A 21,707-nucleotide genomic window follows, 5' to 3' on the forward strand; every position below is an offset into this window, starting at 1 on the left:
TATATACAGCCCAGTCACACTCTTTTCCTCTCTTTAAGTATCAGCTTCCAATGACTTTTGGCCTTTGAACTCCGGTCAGCAGCTCTCCAGCAGCCCCTGGACAGTACTTGGGTCAAAAGTAATAAGGGAGTATTTAGAAATGTCCTTCAAGAATACTGGATATGGGACAAGGGAAGGAAATGGGGATGAGCTTATTGAACTGAGTAAGGTAGGGAGTTATACAGCACGCCCTTCAGCCTGCCATGGCAATACCAGACTCAGCTAGTCTGTCCTATTTACTCATGTTCAGCCTACATCCCTCTAGAATTTTCCTATCTGTGCATCTCTCTAAACATCTTTCATGTACCTGTTTTAATTGTTTGTGCTCCTACCACTTCTTCTGGCAGCTCAATCCATATACCCAAAAATTTGTGTGGAAAAACTTAATACACAAGAAATTCTGCAGATGCTGGAAATCTAGAACAACACACATAAAATGCTGGAGGAACTCAACAAATCAGGTAGCATCTATGGAAGAGAATAAGCAGTTGACATTTCGGGCCAACACCTTTCATCGGGAAGTGTTGACTGTTTATTCCCCTCCATAGATGCTGCCTGACTTGCTGAGTTTCTCCAGCATTGTGTATCTCCTTCTCAGCTTAAACCCATAACCTCTAGCTTTAGACTCCCTGCTCTGTGGAAAAAGATGACTTACTCCATCTGTGCCCTTCCTGATTTTATAATCCTCTATAAATTACTCCTGCATCGCCCTTGCTGCAAGGGAAACGGTCCCAGCCTATCCATTTGTTCCTTATAACCCAACCCCTCCAGCCCTGACAACATCCTTGCAAATCTTTTCTGCACCCTTTCATTAGTTTAATCACATCCTTGTGAGGACCCCTCTCAAAACACTCCTAGCAGAGTTAGCAACATTGTTCTGAAGCCCAAGAATAATTCTTTGATTTGATCCAGTACTGAAGGGGACTCTAAGAAAATAATCTCAATTCTGTATTGGTACAAATCATCTTCAATAGCCTCACTCTGACAAATAGTACTGGATGATTAGATTTAATTCGCTCTTTTTGTCTCACGAACAGCTGTAACATCAGTGGCTCACTGTAGTTGGAATTGCAAATATTCACCTTCTAACCAAAGTTTTCCTTTCCTGGACTTGTTCAGCACAACAGTCCCGCTGAGCTATTTTTACCCTGCTGCATCCATTCATCGGAAACGTTATTCCAACTGTAACACTCTGTGGTTATTCCCAGATGGTTGGACTCTGAGCAAAATCTTAGCTCAAAACTTTGAGGCTACAAAATTTACTTGCTCAATTCTCAAAGGAACATGTCTGTGATTTTAACATTCTTCTACATGTGACAGCTGTTACCATCTGTTGCAGAGACCAATGCTTTGATGAAGGGAGCTACGTCAGTACACAAGGAGCAGCAACAACAGGCCTTTAAACCTGCTCCACGTTATCCCTCTTTCTCACTCCAGGCCTGCAGAGTACAGCTGACCTATCTGAACCAATAGAGAGAGGACATCAAGAAATTGTGAGTTTTGTCAGCTGGCTGGCCTGATTCTGGGTTAAGGTTGGCTTCCCCTAGAGATCAGGGAGGGAGCAGATACCACAGCTGTGCAGGGCTGGGCTCAACTTCGGACTTCATAACCAAGCAGACCTCTGCTGCTGGGCCTTTCCAGGATCTTCCAGATTTACTTCAGACTTGCAGCATCTGCGGCTTTTTTCAGAGAACACACTTAATCAGCTGGCACGGCTGTGAAGGGCCAAAAGGCTCCCCCTCTGAACAACCTTTACTAACTTTGATCAATGCACTACAGGAATCATCCTAAGCATCATGGCTCAGGATGGCCCCTGCAAGAAACTCAACACATCCCCTCTGTCTACACTTACCGCTACCCTGGTAAAGCAGCCAGCATAATCAAAGCCCCCATCCAAACCAGACATTCTCTCATTTCTCCTCTTTGACTTAACTGAAAATACAAAGCCTCAAAACATGCACCACCGGGCTCAAGGACAACTTCTTCTTCGTTTGTCCATCGAAATCTGATGACAACATCCACTCCTTTAAAAGTGAGATCTATGATGACTATACAGTCCTATCCTGGACCCACAAGCTCTATTGCAGGTGGGACATGTATATGTAGTAGTGGTAGTGGTAGTGTTGGCAACCATGGCTGCATTTCTCCTGGCTTTCTTCTGCTGTCTTCTGATTGTTCTTCCCATCTCCAGAATAAGAACCCCATTCCAATACAGCTGTTGCCACGTGGTACGGTCAGCAGCAACATCCTCCAGGTCCTCGGGTCTGATCTTGTACTTCCTTAAAACATTCTTCATCTGATCCTTATAGCGCTTCTTTGGCCTTCCAGCTGAGTGTCAACCATGATTTAGCTGGCCGTACACTCTGCGGGGTAGCCGACATGGGGGCATCCTTATCACGTGCTCCAGCCACTGCAGTTGACGTTGGGTGATCATGGTCTCAATACTTCTGCAGTTGGTGTTTACAAGTATTCAGTGTGAAGCACCCATTCACGCCAGGTAATTCCCAGGATGTGCTGGAGGCAGCTTATGTGGAAGCGCTCCAAGGACTTGATGTGACGGCTGTAGGTTACCCAAGCTTCACAGCTATAAAGGAGGGTGGTGACACAGACCGCTTGGTATACGGTGACCTTTGTGGAGGGAGGAAGGCTTCTGTTCTGAAAGACTCGACGCCGAGGTCTCCCAAAGGCAGCTGATGCCTGTTTAATGTGGCTCTGGATGTTGTTGCCAATGCCGCTATCCTCAGAGAGAATGCTCCCCAGATATTTGAAAGATGTCACTACTGACAGCTTTTCATCACCAACAGTGAAGGCAGGTAGAGTAGGCGTGACACTGGTACTCCATTGGCAAGCCACTTCTGTCTTGGTGGTATTGACAGTCAGCCCCATCCTGCTGTTCGCTCTCACCGCCACAGCAAGGACAGTCTGAAGATCCTCCACAAGATGGAGCCACAAGAGCACAGTTGTCTGCATACTGCAGCTCCAGAACCCACTCTCTACGGAGTTTGGCGGTTGCGTGGAGCCTCCCGATGTCAAAGAGGTTGCCATCTAATCTGACGTCCACTGCCACACTGCTGCTGTCTTCAATCTCGTTGTGGAGAAGCTTGGTAACACACAAGAGGAAGATGTTAAAGAGCACTGGCACTAGTACACACACCCCTGCCTCACCCCTGTGCGTACAAGGAGGGGCTCAGAGTCTTGTCCTCCTATGATCACCTGAGCAGTCATCCCATCGTGGAACTAGCGGAGGATGTTAACAAATTTATTGGGACAGCCAAACCTAAGGAGGTCATTCCATAAGAGCTCTCTTTGCACAGTGTCGAATGCTTTGGAGAGGTCGACAAAGGCCATAAACAGGTCCTGATGTTGCTCCTGGCACTTTTCCTGAAGCTGCCGGGCTGTAAAGATCACGTTGATCGTGCTCCTGTTCTTCCTAAATCCACACTGCAATTCAGGCAGCATTGACTCGGTGATGTTGCTAATGAGTCTCAGAAGCATCACCTTAGCCAGGACCTTTCCAGCAACAGAAAGGAGCTTCTACCCATTGTTATAAAACTATTGAATGGGTAAAATGGACTCTTGACCTCACAATTTACCTTATATGGCATCTTATTGTCTGTCTGCACTACAGTTTCTCTGTAGCTGTTACACTTTATTCTCTGTTCTGTTTTTGCTTTACCTTGTACAGAACTACCTTGAATCACTGCATAATAATTTGATCTGTATGAAATAAAAGCAAGAAAAACTTTTCACTGTATCTCCGTACGTTTCAGTTACAAACCAATTCCAGTTCCATTTCCACAACATCACTAACAAAAAGGAACTAAGCAAATATTGTTTTAGACTAAACTATAGTTGGCTCCATTAGAATAACAGCCACTGTATTCAGACTGTGAAACAATTTGAATCTACCTTTCATATGTTAAGATGGCGCCGATAAGTGGTGGCATTTTGCATGCAGTTCCGTTGGGGATCATCAAATATTCCCGTTTAGGACGACTACAAGTTAAATTCCCAGACAGGACCATAGGTACTGCAGTACGCTACATAATTTTTAAGATGTTTTTAAAAAGCTACCAATCTTCAAAATCAATGGAGTCCAGACAGCAGATTTGGATCGTGAGTGCAATTCCCCTTTAAGGAAATGGAATTGCAGAGACCGAGCCGATCTACAGGCAAGATTGAAATGCGTAGGCTTTAGACTCACTCCTGACTTTTCTGTTGGCAAATGTACGGTCTCTGGAAAATAAAATTTAAGACCTTGGAGCAAGATTGCTACACCAAGGGATATCAGGGACTGCTGTATGCTTTGCTTTACTGAAACGTGGCTATCCCCTGCCATTTTTGGCACACAGTGGCAGCCCAATGGCTTCACCATTCTCCACAAAGACAGGACAACTGAGTCTTTTTAAAGGTAGAGGAGGTGGAACATGCTTTATGATTAACTCATCATGGTGCACAGATATCTCAGTCTCAGTCTCAGTCCTGCTCACCCGACCTGGAACTTCTAGTGGTCAAGTGTCATCCATTTTATCTGCCGAGGTGGCAGTGTACATTCCACCTCAGACCAACATCAGACAGGCTCTGGAGGAGCTGAGTACTGTAATTGGCAGTCACAAAACAGCACACCAGGGTGCCTTTCTGTCATTACTGAGGATTTCAACCAGGCCAGCTTGAAGAAGTTTCTGAACAACTACCACCAACAAATCACTGGTGGAACCAGATAAGCCACATACTTCACCACTGTTATACCACCATTAAGAACGCTTGCCATACCATGCCACACCCACACTTTAGTAAGCCCATTTGTCTGACTGTACTTCTACTCCTGAAGTACACGCAGAGACTGAAGGGTGTAGCACCAAGGGTGTGGACCATGAAGGTATGGTCAAAAAAGTCAGAAGAGCACTTACAGGACTGCTCTGAGTCAATGGACTGGACTATTCAAGGATTCATCTTCAAATCTGAATGAATGGCCACAGTTGTCATTGTCTTCATCAAGATCTATGTGGATGAGTGCATGCATTTAAAAACATACTCAAACCAAAAGCTGTGGATGAACCAGGAGATTCATAGTCTGCTAAGAGCTAGATCTGTGGCATTCAAGACAAGTGATCCAGAACTATACAAGAAGTCCACATACAATCTATGTTAAGGGCAATGAGAAGAATTCCACTTGAAGTTTCCAGTTGAGATGGAATCAGATGCGCACCAGTCCTGGCAGGACTTGCAGGCCATCATGTCCTACAAGGCAAAATCTAACATCATGGTTGGCTGTGATGCTTCACTCCCAGAGGAGCTCAAGGCCTTTTATGCACGTCTTTAAAGGGAGACTAGAACTACACCTGTGCAAATCCCTGCAGCATCTGGTGACCCTGTGATCTGAGTCTCGGGGACCGACATCAGAACATCTCTCAAGAGGGTGAACCTCACCAGGCAACAGGCCCTAATGGTATACCTGTTAAGGCATTGAAAAACTGTGCCAACCAACTGGCAGGAGTGTTCAAGAACACCTTCAATCTCTCACTGCTGCAGTTGGAAGTTCTCAATTGTTTCAAAGGGGCGACAACCATACCAGTGCCCAAGAAGAGCAGGGTGAGCTGCCTCAATGACTATCACCCAGTTGTACTCACGTCTACTGTGATGAAGTGCTTTGAAAGGTTGGTCATGGCCACAATCAACTCCTGCCTAAGCAAGGATCTGGACCCGCTGTAAACTGCCTATTGCCACAATAGTTCTACAGTGGATTCAATCTCACTGGCTCTCCACTCGGCCTGGGATCAGCTGGACAACACCAATATCGACGTCAGGCTGCTGTTGATTGATTACAACCCAGTGTTCAACACAATCATACCCCCATTTCTAATCAACAAGCTCCAAAACCTGGGCATCTGTACCTCCTCTGCAACTGGATCCTTGACTTCCTCACCAGGAAATCGCAGTCAGTGCAGATTGGAAATAACATCTCCTTCTCGCTGACAGTCGACACTGGCGCACGTCAAGGATGTGTGCTGAGCCCACTGCTCTACTCGCTCCACACCCATGACTGTGTGGGTAGGCACAGCTCAAATAACTATCTATACATTTGCTTTGACACAACCAATTTCAGGTGGTAATGAGGAGGCATACAGGAGCGAGATCGATCAGCTGGTTGAGTGGTGTGTAACTATTGATTATGGAATTCAGGAAAGGGAAGTCATAGGATTACGCACCAGTCCTCATCAAGGGATCAGTAATGGAAAGGGTGAGTAGTTTCAAGTTCCTGGGTGTCAATTTTTTTGAAGATCTAGCCTTGATCCAACATATTGATGCAATTACAAAAAAAGCATGACCGTGGCTATATTTCATTAGGCATTTGAGGAGACTTGATATGTTGCCAAACTTCTTCAGCTGTACTGTGGAGAGCATTCTAACTGGTTGCATCACCATCTGGTATTGGGAGGCCACTGCTGCAGAAATTGTAAACTCTGCCAGCTCCATCGTGGGCACTAGCCTCAGAGCATCGAGGACACCTTCATCGAGGTCACAGTTTGAGGATAAAGGGGAAGCCTTTTAGGACCGAGATGAGGAAAAACTTCTTCACACAGAGAGTGGTGAATCTGTGGAATTCTCTGCCACAGGAAACAGTTGAGGCCAGTTCATTGGCTATATTTAAGAGGGAGTTAGATATGGCCCTTGTGGCTAAAGGGATCAGCGGGTATGGAGGGAAGGCTGGTACAGGGTTCTGAGTTGGATGATCAGCCACGATCATACTGAATGGCGGTGCAGGCTCGAAGGGCCGAATGGCCTACTCCTGCACCTATTTTCTATGTTTCTATGTAAAGCGCGATGCCTCAAGAAGGTGGTGTCCATCATTAAGGACCTCCATCACCCAGGACAAGCCCTCTTCTCATTGCTACCATCAAGGGTGTGGCACAGGAGCCTGAGGACTCACACTCAATGTTTCAGGAGCAACTTGTTCCCCTCTGCCATTCGACTTCTGAATAGACAATGAACCCGTGAACACTACCCACTATTATTTTTTGCTCTTTTATTGCACTACTCACATACATGCATCTTTTTGTAGTTGCCTAAAATTATGTCTTGCGATGCACTGCTGCAGCAAAACGTCAAATTTCACGACCTATGCCTGTGAGATTAAACCTGATTCTGATTCCATTAAGAACACAGAAATACCTTGTCCATTTATCTTTCCATCATCTTGCAAAGTTGATGCACCTGATAAAACTTTATATTATTGCAGTTTATAAGCACAATATGTGTTAAATACTTAAGGCAAATTTATAAAAGTTAAATGTCTTCGCAGCTTTGATGTAATATTTGACTGGAAAGTGCTTCAGAACACCCTCCCGATCACTAACTGAGGCATCCTAATTCCTCTACTCAGCGTATCTGCTGCTGAAACCCCTAACCTTTACTTTGTTACTTACAGTCATAATTGATCCAAGAGTCTCTCTCCTACTCTCTGACAAACGTATATCCTAACTGGTCACCACTGCTTTGTGTCCACTTACCTACTCTGGCTCCTGGTTATGTACGACCTCAATTATGAAATGTTTCCCTTCCTTTTTAAATCCCTTCGTAATCTCTCACCTCTCCCTCTCTGTAATCCTCTGAACCTGAAACCAGCCAAGAATCTGTTCTTTCCAGTCTGCTGCCACGATCATTCCTGAATCCAATCAGACCTCCACTGGGGGATGTGGATTCAGCTGCCATTTCATTTCTGAAATCTCCCTGTCTCACCTTCCTTGTCATTTTTAAAACCTATCCTTTTGACCATGCCGTGAACTTATAAAGAGAGCACAGAAGCAGGGCCTTTAATGGAGTCCACACTAACCATCACCCATCCGTATACACTAACCCTACGAAATTTGATGTGTCCTGTAGTGCTCCTCTGAAGCACCTTGGAGTATTTGTTATGATAGTTAAAGAGTAAAACCCATAGCTAATGAGTAAAATCCAGGGAATGAAATAAGCATAAGGATTGATAATTAAGTAAAGACAAGTTGTTATATTTTGTAAACATTCTTTCAACAAACCCAGAAAAAAGGCAACACCTAGTGAGATTCCCCACTTCTCTCACTGTTACTGCTAATCAAACAACCGCGTTGTCAATACTGACCAAAAAGTATGTCAGCCCATGAAACAAACTCTAGTCTCACTTCATAAGATGTAGCTAAATATAAATTCCTTATATATCTATGAACATAGGTCTTGCTCGAGGCCAGAACATAATTAGTGGGCAATTTAAATCTGTCTCTGTGAAGTAATTGAGGTTCTACTTGTGTTTTGACAGGACAAGCTATTTCCAAGACTTACAAAGCTAGCAAAATGAAGGTTTGGACTCTAATTAGTGCTTTAAAAGCTAAAAGTAAGTATGTTGACAGCCGGCCAGATTATAGTGCCCCAGTGCCCCCCGCCCCAGAAAGCTGTTACCTCAATACTGGAGATGTAATCATAAAAGGACAGACTCTGCACTCGATACCAACAGACATGAGAGAGGGCAAGAGGCCACTGATTACAGATCAATCCAGAGGGAAGTGAAGAACAGGCAGCAACAGTGGAGATTCCTTCCATCATAAGACCAGGACAACAAAAACAAAGGAGAGAGAAGACAGAGACAGGCTGTAAACTATGCAGGGAGCAAGGAAAGACAAGAAGTTTCGTAAGTGACTTGTAATTAGGGTTGCCATCTCTTCAAGATTGGACTGCAGTCCAGGAATTGACAAATGATCTCCAAGGCATTGCTGCAAGCAGGAACCCAAGGGAGAAATGATTGTGCATTATAAAGATTTTTTTTTTAAATTTAAGCTGTTGTCAATTAGTTACAAAAAAAAATATTGGACAGAGAGCTGTCCAAGTTTGAAAATATTGATCAGGTAAAGCGCCCACTTTACAACTGGACCTCGGAAGATGGGATGTCCCAAAGGAGGACATGTTGGCCAATAAACCGTGACAAAAGCTCCGGGAATAATATTGACCAGAGCTGGCAACCCTAGATGTAACATGCACACAGGTATCCATCTGTGCAGCAAGAAGATCTTGACAGAATGCCTGGAAAACAAAATGCTTTAAAAAGGAGCCAAACCAATTTTATTTTAAGGATTTAATACGAGGTTTCAGCTAGAACCAGCGTGACTCTTGTCAATGCAATTGTGGCCATATCATTAGTAGTGGCCTGGAACGAGCTTGCAGCTTGCCAATCAGTGTGGAGCCCAAGGCTGGAAACTGCTGCCAATGATCGTACAGGAATGCAAGCCATTTATCCATGCTGGTCACCCCAAACCTTTCTCCCTCTTCCCGCTGCTCCTCAAATTGGCACCTGTTTGCATTGTATTTTTCGCTTCCCTACATTCCCCACTCACTTTCCTCAAATTCCCCACCAGATTTATTAGTCTGATTCATGTTTGTATGACTTTGGACCGACCAAGCAGTACAATCACTCTCTTATGCATGGACAGCCGCATTTTTTGTCAGTATTTGAATGATCAGAAATTATTTTATTGTCTTCAAATGGGCCGTGCTGGGTAAAGAACTTTCTCCTGAATTCCCAAGTAGATTTATTTGTGAAAATCCTATAGCCTTGCTTAAAAATATCCCCATAATTAAACGCCTTCCTCAATTTTAAAGGAACCATCATTTATAGTAATTTGACAAACAAATATCTCGGGCTTTTCTTGAGCACAATTGTAAATGGGATAAAACGGGCAGCCCAGTGGAGAATTGGGTAGAGCCACTGCCTCACCGCTCCAGATACCAAGGTTCAGTCCTGACCTCGGTCAGTGTTGATGTGGAGTTGATACGTTCTCCCTGATCCTTGAGGTTTGCCCCGGGTTCTCCGCATTCCTCCCGCATTCGAGAAACGCAGGTGGTTAATTGGCTGCTGTGAATTGTCCCTCGCATGTAGGGGAGTGGATGGGAACGTGGGGAGAATGCAGAAAAAAGTGGATGGGTTTAAGTGGGTAGTGGATAGCTGGCACAGACTCAGTAGGCTGACGGGTCAATCACAGTGTTGTCTGACTTGATTCTATGAAAAATAGACAAAGCGATACGAAGAAAATGTATTACGCCTCATTATAGTAAGGATGTGGAAGCTTTAGCGAGAGTACACAAGACATTTATCAGGATGTTGCCTGGAACAGAGAACATATCTTGTGAAGATAGGTTGAGCAAACTAAGGCTTTCCTCTTTGGAGTGAAGAAGGATGATATGTGACACATAAATAGAGTGGGAGCCAGCACCTTTTACCAGGGTGGCAATGGCTAATAGTTCAGCACAACGTCGTAGGCCAAGGGGCCTGTTGCTGCGCTGTACTCTTCTATGTTCTGAGGTCCACCCTCAGCCCCCTCCACTCCGAGTAAAACAAACCCAGACTATGCACTCATGTGAAAAGCTATGAAATGAAGAGACTACGTTTAAAGTTTAATAAGAATCAACTGTGTCTTTATCAAGTACCCTTGGACAGTACATTCGGCCCACAATGTCACTGCCAATTTATGCTAAATGCCCTCCTCCAGTTTATCATCCAAATCCCTCCATATTCACGTGTATATCTAGAAGTCCCTTAACTCCACCAGGCTGCCTAATCCCACTCCTACCACTGGTAAACTGTTCCAAGCACCTACCACCCTCTGCATTTAAAACATGTCCCTCATGTCACCTTTAAGCTACTCCACCCCTGACCTTAAAATCACGTCCCCTGGTGTTTGATGTTCCTACTTTCTGGGGAAAAGATACTGAGCGTATACTCTATTTATGCCTTTCATAATCATATTAACTTCTGTCAGGTCTCCCCTCAGCCTCCAACACTCAGGGGGTTGGGGGGGTGAACAACCCCAGTTTGTACAACCTTTCCTTTTAGCTCATACCCTCGCAGCCTGGTAAATCTCTTCTCTGCACTCTCCATATCCTTCCCATAATGAGGCAACTGGAAATGAACACAAAACTCAAAGTGCAGACTGACGAAACATTTACAAAACTTACTCTTCCTTACACTTGTGCTCAAATAGCAACCTTTCACCTGAAACATTAATCCCGTTTCTCTCTCCACAGATGTCGCCTGGCCTGACGATTGTTTTCTATTTTTAAATCAGATTTCCAGGGTTGAATAGAGATATATTGGGCGGTTAAATTTGTTAATAGAGAACAAAATCAAGATAATTAAGTAGACGACACGTTGTTTAGAAACACTCCTGCTTATCAGAAAATTAACCAGGTTTAAATGGCACATTCTTAGTTTATAAAACAGATCATTCTTAAAATAGCATTGGTTTGGCCCAAAGAAGAGCAGACACAGGTGTGGGAAATACTGTGGAGGAGGTGCCATAAATATGGTATCACAGAGTGTGGTATTTACAGACATTTGGCGGATAGAATTACTTGGCGAATGTGTGGGAAGGACAGATAAAATGTGACACAGAAGACATACACTGGAGTCTTTCCAATAAAAGCAGGAGGAGCTTTTTCTCCAAAGAAAGGAAAACGATTTAAGTAATTAAAGGTTACCAATTCCACAAACTGATAATTTTACATCTGTTCTTGTGATTCGTGGAACACTGATGACTGACACTGACCACAATGCATTAGGAAATGACATTGCATTGGCCTTGTTCCGCAACTGTGTTCTCGTTAAGCAGCTCACCCAAGTTGAGTGGATCTTGCTGATTTTTGGAGTTTTGTAAAAGAATGACCATAGATTTTGCTTCTTTTCCCTCTACACAAATTCAGATCGAATCATTACTATTAAACATTGAAAAACACATAAAATAAAAGCTGCAGTGTTGCCACGTAATCCCATTTAGATAGCCCTAGATCTTACTTCTCCAAATCCCTCCTGATCAATGCAAAACTCCCCAAGATTGTGTCGGACTGAGTCTTGCAATTACATATCTCAAAGCAGATAACGCAAACTTTCAAAGTTCTGACAAAACTGCGTAACTATTTCCACAGATTGAAATCTTATACCCTGGCATTGAATTCAGATAATCCTTATATTGTCTAAGGTAAACTGACCTTGAATTGCTTAATTTATGGCAATTGTCACAGAGCACATGAGACCATTATTTTGTGCACAGGTTACGCTGTGATCCCACAATGGGTAGGAGTTTCTTCTGGTGCCATTCTCAGTCCACCTGTACTAGTTTGCAACACAGACAAGCAACTCAAGTGCTCGAGAGCATCTGACAATCATCCAGCACAGAGCGCCCTTTGTTACTCTGCCAGAAAACACATGAGATTCTGCAGATGCTGGAAATCCAGAGCAACGCACAAGGTGTTGGAGGAACTCAGCAGGTCAGGCAGCATCTATGGAGTGGGGGGGTGGGGGGCAAATGGAGAATAAACTGTTGATGTTCAGGCCTAGACTCTGTTCAAAATGACACTGTTCCTAATAATAATTCCTAAAAACAGATTTCTTTAGCCACAGGTGAATAAGTGGAATTCCTACCCCATCGAGGCCAACTCATGGGGCATATTTAAAGTGGAGATTGATATGTTATTGATTAGTCAGGATGTCAAAGGTTACAGAATGAGTGTAAGAGAATGGGGTTGAGATGGAAAACGTAGCAGAGCGACTTGATGGGTCAAATGGCTTAACTCTGCTCCCAAGTTTATGGTCTCCTGAATTCTATGACCAGGTCTTTATTCCTAAGAGTCATTTGTCAGAACTTTGATAGCTCAACTCAGATGCAAAATTGTTGTGGAATTCAGTCACCGAATTTTAAGAACCTCTGCATGTGCCACATTGCCAAGAGATTTAGATGTACACTTTTATCTCAGTATGGCCTGTACCTCCACAGCAATACTATAATCCACCATTGAAACACTGGTATTTCTGTGCCAGCAAACGTGCATGGTGGTATTTCCACGGTGAGGTGATTGTCTCTCAAGAGAGGTCCTTGAGGCACTTAAATCATCTTCAGATTCCTGCTCTATGGACGTCTCATCAGTTGATTCTACAGAATTGATCAAGAAAAATCCTTTAAAAAAAAATTACAGTAATCCAAAGGCATTGTTAACTTGCGACAAGCTTCCATCTAAACCAACGAGTGACATAATATTAGGAGAAAAAGAAAAGATAAAAGGATGCATCATCAGAAAACACAGCTGATCAGAAAACTCCAGGCACTGGTTCACCGTGGGCTGATGAGTGGTCTGTCCATTTATAGTTTAGCTTGCACCAACATATGACCCTGAATTTTTGAACAATTATTGAATGGCTTCTTAGCGGAGAATGAAACCTCATTAAGTGCAATGAAGCCTGAACTGTTGGGACTATTTTATTGTAACCGGGTGTAAAAGTTATCTGTGGCAGCAGAGGAGAGTTGGGCAATAACAGCTGGATGATTATCGCATTATCTGGCTTCGTACATCTTGGACATTGATTTTACTGAAAATAACATCTGTATTACTTTAATCTAGGAGATCAAAAACTCATTGGCCAGCATTCAATCAAATCTCAACACGGAGCTTAAGTTCAGATAATTCAATAAATCTGGACAAAAAGCTCATTACAACTGTGAACTGTCTCTTTGGAACAGAGATTCTGAGGAATTTCTTCAGCCAGATGTCATGTGTTTGTTATTTCAATAATATTTGAGTAATCTTGTAAATCCATTGTTTGATTAAGCATTCTTTGTTGTTTATATAATTCATTATGGTTATATGTAAAAGTATGTGAATTGCATACATCATGATGCTACCATGAGATACGTGGCATCTCGCACCACATAAAGAACAAATTAAGACTAGTGAAACAGTGGATAAGTTGGCTGTCATCTTCCAAACTTCTATAGAGTAAGAAATGGTTGCACAATAACCTCGATGGGCTGAATAGCCTAATTCTGCTCCTATGTCTTATGATTGTTAATATCTCTCAGCTGTCTTGTTATCCTTTGAATTAGTTTAATGTTTTGAAGTTACACAACAAAACACCAGAGGGCAGTGAATCTGTGGGTCCACAGATCCCTAGCTTAATGGTTTTGGTCCATGGTATAAAAAAGGTTGGGAACCCTAGTAATATTACAGACAGCTATGGAGGCCAAGTCATTGGGTGTATTTAAGGCAAAGATTGATAGGTTCTTGATTGGTAAGGGGTTCAGAGTTGTGCAGAGAACACACAGAAAGGGGTTTAAACAAAAATCAGCCATGATTGATTGGCATAATACACTTGATTGGCCAAATGGCTTAATTCTGCTCCAATATCTTATGGGTCAGGACACTTAAGGCAACTTTAGGGGGCAGGAAATGGGGGCGGAAGGCTGCCATGCGACCCCTCGAGATTGCTCTCCCATTCAAAGAGTTCAACGTTCCTGCCGTGTTCTCATGTCCTCGATGCCTCCGATGTCCACCTGTGCTCTGAGTGAGCTCAGTGACACAGCTTCCACACTCACCTGGGGTAGTTTCCAAAGATTTACCTCAGTCCAAGTTAGGAAATTTCCTCTCGTGTCTATCCCAAATAATCTGCTCCTGATCCTGAGACAGGTCCTTGGCCAGAGGGAACGTCCTTAGCAACTTGTGGAAAAATTTTGAGTGAGGTCATCTCTCATTATTCTCAGACCTGAAGAGAAAAGGCCAAGCCAGCACAAGCTCTGCGCACAAAGTTCACCCGCCCACCAGGACTCAGTTCTCTACCGAGTGTGCACGCTCTCCCTGTGACAGTGTGGAGACCACCGTGCTCCTGGTGTGGTCTCACTGATGCCCTATCTTGTGCTCCCTGGAGATACGTCTCTACCAAAGGAGGTGTGAGGCACTAGCCTGCAGGGTCACCCTTGTGCAAGGTGTAGCACCTGTTTAGTACGCCCCCCCCCCCCCCAGATTAGTGTCACGGGAAGCCATGGGAGATGGTGGATGGTTGTATCACAAGTCCTGGTTAAGCAACCACTGACCCCAGGCAGACAATCTCTGAAGAGTATTGATAATGGCTGGGGTCACCCATCTTGTAAAGACACTGCCCAGAAGGTGGCAATGGCAAACCACTTCTGCAGAAAAATTTGCCCAGATCAATCACGGTCACCTTGATTGCCCACGTCATACGACACGGCACAAAGCAATGATGATGTTCTTGTGCTCCAGTAACAAAGGCCAACATACCATTCGATCAAACTGAGAATGACTAGAGAAAACTGGGGCAGGAGTCCTAAACAACAGGGCAGAACAGCCAAAGCCTAACACATCAGCAACAGCGCCACAAAGCTACTCACACTGGAGTGCAAAGCTGGAAGTCAGTCTTCCAACACCGAAACAGACCCTTTGGCCCACTGTGCACATGCTATCCATAATTCCCTCATTCACACCATTCCCACCAACTCCACACACCCCTACACTGTAGGGGGCACCTTACAGTGTCCATTTCACCGATGCACCTGCACGTTGCGGGAGGAAACCGGAGCACCTGGAGGAGACCCCTCACGGTCACACGGAGAGCGCGCAGACCGTAGCAGAATCGAACATGGGTGGCAGGAGTTCTCAGGCATCAGCTCTGCCAGCTGAAAGCCTGGTCAGAAATATGTCACCAGGCTGCCAGCTCTCAGGGAGGATGGTACACCTCACTATAAGACATAGAAGCAGTATTAGGGGCTATTCAGCCCATCCTGTGTGCTCTGCCAAACATCATGGCTGATTTATTTTCCCAATGAACCCCATTCTCCCGCCTTCTCCCATGAACTTCGACACCCTTATTGATCAAGAACCTATCAACGATTTGGCCTCCACAGCCATCTATGGCGATGAATTCCACAGATTCATCACCCTCTGACTAAAGGAATCCCTCCTCATCGCTGTTCTAAAGGGACATCCTTCCATTCTGAGGCTGTGCCCCTTATTCCTAGACTTTCCCACTATTGGAAAAATCCTCTCTACATCCATTCTATCTAGGCCTTTCAAAGTTTGGTACACCGTCCCAACCTACGACTTATCTGCTGAAATCCTACCGTGTCCCTCACAGTCACTTTTTAAAGGTTCACGGTGATGTGGTGGGCTTCAAATTCTCTCACCACCTCACCAGCCAGACGGAGTGAACACTCTCCACTGTAAAACTTTGGAGCTGGTTGCTCTTCTGAAAACTGTGATCGAAGGTTAATAGCAGTGGTTAATATTTACCAGATCATCGAAACTGAGGCAGGTGCAAATATCTTTTCACAGAGGGTGTTGAATCTCAGGAATTCTCTGTTGTGGAGGATGGATTGTTAAAGTGGAGGCAGGTAAACAGATCAAGGAACTGAGGACTGAGGTGCAGAGGAGGAGACAGGAGTGGGGGGATCACCCAGCATCACATTGATTGGTGAGGTAGGTTTGAAGGGTCGAGTGGCCGCCTTCTGCTCCTATCTTCTTGTGATGGACTTTTGTTAGGAACCAGGGTGAAAGGATTGGAATCATCAGTGGGGTGAGGGTGCAGACCACAGTTTAACCAGTGAAGCAGGTCTGAAGGCCCAAGTGCTGAAACAATGTACTTGAAAGATCCACAATCCTCTCACCAGATCTGCCGTGGTGAAGGGGAAACCTTAGCTGACAGAGTGAATCACAAACCACGCTTCACCGTCCCATGGGAGAACTGAAAAGACTTGCATCGCTCTAGCGCTTTTCACATCCCTTTGAAGACGTCCTAGGGCACTTTACAGTCAATGAAGCTCTTTAGAATCAATACCACACCAGGTAGCCATTCAATAATTGGTTTACTTTACAACACAAAATCAATTACTAGTACCATGCCAGGTGCACTCAGCGTTATTTTTGGAAAGGTGTCAATCTTTTACACAGAGCGACCTTGAATTCAGAATTGCAGGTCAGTCTGATATCATTCCCTTGCACACTGTGATCTGTGGCTTCAGGAGAAGCTCATGTTTGGGGTCAGTACTAACAAATGGGTAAGTGTGGACATCTTGCCGGTTTTGGTGCAGGACATCGGAACAACTTCAACACAAAAGATAGACAAGAACTTGCATTGATATGTACGTCACTTACTGTTAGTCCCTTCACTAGGACTAGGGGTCAGTAGCTCGCTGCTTAACCCATTGCACTGCTGGGCAAGGTCAATAGCCATCTGCAAGTCCTCTATCCACTTGTCCATCTCCACCCGGGCACTGTTGGAGAAGGGCGTAGAAATATCCAATGTTATTTAAGTAGAGTGCAAACTCCAACTGGCATTTTGTAGCCAAAGTGAAACAATCCATTCCAACGGAGCAAAGCTGTGTGGCTTCACCTCCTGTGTCACAACTTCTTGGGAGAGGTACAAGTTAAATTATTTATACTCAGTAGGCACTTTATTAGGTAAACCTGTACATCTGCTTGTTAATGCAAATATCTAATCAGCCAATCGTGTTGCAGCAACTCAATGCATAGAAGCATGCAGACATGGTCAAGAGGCTCAGCTGTTGCTCAGATCAAACATCAGAATGAGGAAGAAATGTGGTCTAAGGGACTTTGACCATGAAATGATTGTTGGTGCCAGACAGGGTGGTTTGAGTATCTCAGAAACTGCTGATCTGAGATTTTCACACACAACATTCTCTAGAGTTTACAGAAAGCGGTGAGAAAAACCAAACATGTCCAGTGAACAGCAGTTCTGTGGGCAAAAACGCCTTGTTAATGATAGAGATCAGAGGAGAATGGCCAGACTAGATCAAGCTGACAGTAACTCAATAATTACAACAGTGGTGTACAAGCAGAGTCTCTGAACATACGAACATGGACGTGGATGGACTACAGCAGCAGTGGACTACACTCAGTGACCACTTCATTGGGTACAGGAGGTACATAATAAAGTGGCAACTGAATGCAGGTTAAAGTTATTACAATCCTCAGCTTAAGTGAGTTCATCACTCAGCTCCCTCCTGCAGGGTTAAGACAGGCTGACTGCCCAGAGTCCTTGTGAAGGCTGGATAACCGTCCTGTATGGACGGCCACTGCACAGGATGAGAAAAAGCTGCAGAGGCTTTATAAACTTCAGCCAGCTCCATCATGGGCACTAGCCTCCCCAGCACAGAGGACATCTTCAAAAGAGGATGCCTCAAAAAGGACAGCATCCTGTATTGAGGACCCCCCTCATTCAGAAAGTGCCCGCTTCTCATGATGCCCTCCAGGGAAGGGATACAGGAGCCTGAGATACACACTCAACATTTAGGAACAGCTTCGTTCCCTCCACCATCAGATTTCTGAATGGACAATGAACACAGGACCGCAACCTCACTTCCACTGATGCCGCAAAACAACAGATCTCGCGACGTGTCAGTGAAAATAAACCTAATTCCCATCTAACATTCAGGAACTGTAATTGGCACAGATCACAGTTTTACAACAAAAAGAGAAAGGAGAATTGGCTAGCACCGGGTTTTAAGTATTCGTTCAATAAACCCCCTGTGCCCGCCTTGCAGGGTTACCCAGGGTCAAGGGGTGAAGTTATGAGAGGTTCAGGGTGCTGCTCTTTGAAGTTAGAACTTGACCAAAGGATTGAGGGTGTTAAAGGGACGGGGTGGGTGAATTTAGGACGGTGTGCGAGGAGAAGCTCTCTTCCTGCTGATCAGCGGGTCTGGGACCAGAGGGCAGAGGTTGAAGGGGAGAGGGTGGGGTGGCGTAGTAGTGTAGCAGTTAGCGTAACACTACTACGGTAAAGCAGTTAGCGTAACGCCAGCGACCTGGGTTCCATCCCTGCCTCTGCCTGTTCTCCTCGTGACTGCGTAGGTTTCTCCCAGGCGCTCCGGTTTCTTCACATATTCAATAAGACGTACAGGTTAGGTGGGTGACAGGTCACATGGTGTAATTAAGTAGTACAGGCTCATTGGGCTGAAAAGGCCATTACCATGCTGTATCTCAAAAAAAATAGAGCTAGGGACTCAGGAGTGAAGTCAGGAAACACTCAGGGGGTGGAAGAAACTTGGATCTATCACAAATAGTTATTGCTTCTGAGTAAAACATACATTTTTGAACCTACGATCAATAGGTTTCTTCCAACAAAAATTAACAAGGGTGACAGCAGCTGGGTAAATAGATTTAGGTTAGAGATCAGTCATGTTGGGCAGCACAGCCTTAAGGGGCTGAGTGGTCTCCCCTGTTCATATTGAAACCAAACTGGTCCCTCACGCCCTTTGGTTTAAGCTGTAGGAGAACCCGAGAGCTTCACAATTGAGCCCATGGGCATCTGTGTGTAGCACTGGATCCCTTCAAGGCATCGTAGTAACTGCAATCATATGGGTGCTTGGTTTTCAGAACCAGAATCAGGTTTAATATCACCGGAGTATGTCGTGAAATTCGTTAACTTCACGGCAGCAGTACAAGTAAATTCATAATAAATAAATATAGGGAAAAGTAATACGGAATTACAGTAAATATATATATTTGGATGGCAGAGGGGAAGAAGCTGTTCCTGAAATGCTGAGTGTGAGCCTTCAGGCTTCTGTACCTCATTCCTGACGGTAACAGTGAGAAGAGAGCATGTCCTGGATGGTGGGGGTCCTTAATGATGGACTCCACCTACCTAAGGCACTTCTCCTTGAAGATGTCTTGGGTACTGTGGAGGCTAGTACCCATGATGGAGCTGACTACCTTTAAGGTTGGTATCGCTGTCGGCACAGACGAAGTGAGGTGAAAGACCTGTTCCTGTACTGTTCTGTGTTCTGTGTTCTCTGATGCACAGAGAGGCACAGAGATTTAGGGAGGGGTTTCCAGAGCATGGTCACCATAATGGAACTTTTAACACTGGAGATAGTCAAGAGGCTTGACTGGAGGAGTGTAGAGAAGATTACAATAAAGACTTTAAAATCGAGGCAATGGTTAATCAGGAGTGGGTGGATATCAGAAAGCACAGGGTGGGGCAATGGGTGACGGGTGACGTGTGATAGCAACCAGGGTGGTGGAAGCCAGGGAACGACAGGAGGAAGAAGACTGGCCCTACCTTGCGGCCACAATGATGGTCTGGTGCTGTCCATTTAGGGTAAAGCAGTGAGGAACCGACCACTCCTCCTCACTCTCCTCGACCTAAGAGGCAAAGGTACACAATCTAAACACGTTGGCCACTGGAGCTGGAGAAAGTGAACAAGTTCGAAACCAGTAAAAGGGAGAATCTGGCATCCAGCAGCCAATCAGGATGCTTTTTCCCGAGAAGGATCCCAGCCAAACCAAGATGGTCACTGGTTTGTACATTTACAGTCTGGTTTCCAGTTGTGGGCTTGGGGTGGGGGCTGTCTTTCATCAATTATGAAGTGTAGTTTCCAGGACGGAATGTGGATGAGGGAAGGGTATCAGCTACCAGCCTTGTGGAGGGAGGCCACTGGAGAGAGAGGGAGGGAAGCAGAGAGAAGGAGAGGACGGGAGTGGAGGGAGGGAGGGACAGGGAGGAAAAGAGGGAAGGAAGAGTACAGGAAGAGAGGGGACAGAGGGTGAGCATGAGGGGATGGAGCGAGAGGGAAAGGGGGAGATTAGAGGGGAGGGGAAGGAAGAAGGGTGGGAAGAAGAGAGGGAGAAAGGCTAAGGGGGAGAGATGAGGTGAGAGAGGTGAAGGGAGAGATGATTAAGAGAAGGGAGGGAGAGAGGAGAGAAGGGAGAAGGGAGGGAGGGAGATACAGGGAGAGAGGAGGGCGTGAGGAAGCGAGGGAGAGGCATATAGTGAGGTTCAGGGAGGAATTCCGAATCTGGGTTCCTGGACAGCTGGCCACCGGTGATGGCAAGATCCACAGCAGATGGTTTGTTTGTGAGCTGACAGAGCCGAGTGGGGACAGAGTGGGAAAAGTGAGGGCCAATCAGGCGCCAGAGAGACTCACCGTCATACCGTAGAGAGGGACCTGGCCGTGAACCTTGAACTGATTGGATGCTGTCAGCCCTCTGCTTGTGTACAGAAGAATATCGTTGAACTGTGGCAAAAAAATAACTTTTATTAAACAGTCCCCAGGCCAGCTGAGTGAGAAGTAGGTAAACAATAAAACTCACTGATCTTGTATTGATTGAAGAAAAGGGAAGCAAAAAAAAATTGTATTTCTATTGCGATGTTGATGATAGGCAGTCATCATGGTAACACAGGGATGGCGGTGATCAATTTGTGCACAGTGAGATCCCACCAACAGCAGTGTGATAATGATCAGATTACTTTTTGTGGCGGTGTGGAGTGCTACCTCAGGAAGGCAACATCCATCGTCACAGATCACTCCATTTCACCCATGCCATCTTTTCACAGGTCCCATCGGGCAGGAGCCTTAAATGCCACAACCACCAGGTTCAAGGGTAGCTACTTCCCTTCCACCATTCGGTTCTTGAACCAATCAGCACAAGTCATTAGACTTATGAATTCACATGTCTGTACATTGTGACAGAGTCAGAATGCAAAGATATTTACTCCCTCACGTTGTGGGATGGATGTAAGATTTAAATAAATAAATTCAATTCAACCCTAATCACTACAGTTTAGCAAAGCTATGACTGATATGCACTATAATGGAGCTTTTATTGTTTCGTATCCTTTCTTGTAAAAATTGTGTTTCATCAATACTTAATTTATGCTTTTCTTGTGAGCGCTGCTTATCCGATGCTCTATGCCTGTGACACTGCGGCAAGTAAGTTTTTCATTGGACCTGGGCATAAGTGACACCCGTGTTTGAGACAATAAACTTGACTTTGAACTTTTGGGGTAGGCTTTCGGCAGGGTGGGGGTGGGGGGGGCATCCCTCTGCTCCTTTCCACGGTAACTC

General features: G+C 45.0%; 1 protein-coding gene across 6 annotated transcripts in view; it reads right to left on the reverse strand.

Annotated features, from left to right (window-relative positions):
* farp1 (FERM, RhoGEF (ARHGEF) and pleckstrin domain protein 1 (chondrocyte-derived)) overlaps positions 1–21,707 on the reverse strand; it is a 278,773-nt gene that overhangs the window by 15,705 nt on the left and 241,361 nt on the right. For all 6 annotated transcript variants that reach the window (XM_063048415.1, XM_063048411.1, XM_063048414.1 and 3 more), the window contains exons 21-24: positions 20,787–20,876; positions 19,922–20,004; positions 16,996–17,114; positions 12,826–12,989 (exon numbers count right to left, since the gene is read on the reverse strand). In XM_063048415.1, the coding sequence (XP_062904485.1) occupies positions 12,826–12,989; positions 16,996–17,114; positions 19,922–20,004; positions 20,787–20,876 (456 nt within the window). The remainder of the gene's footprint in view (positions 1–12,825; positions 12,990–16,995; positions 17,115–19,921; positions 20,005–20,786; positions 20,877–21,707) is intronic.

The sequence above is a fragment of the Mobula hypostoma genome, chromosome 5, assembly GCF_963921235.1.
Source record: "Mobula hypostoma chromosome 5, sMobHyp1.1, whole genome shotgun sequence".
Taxonomy (NCBI): domain Eukaryota; kingdom Metazoa; phylum Chordata; class Chondrichthyes; order Myliobatiformes; family Myliobatidae; genus Mobula; species Mobula hypostoma.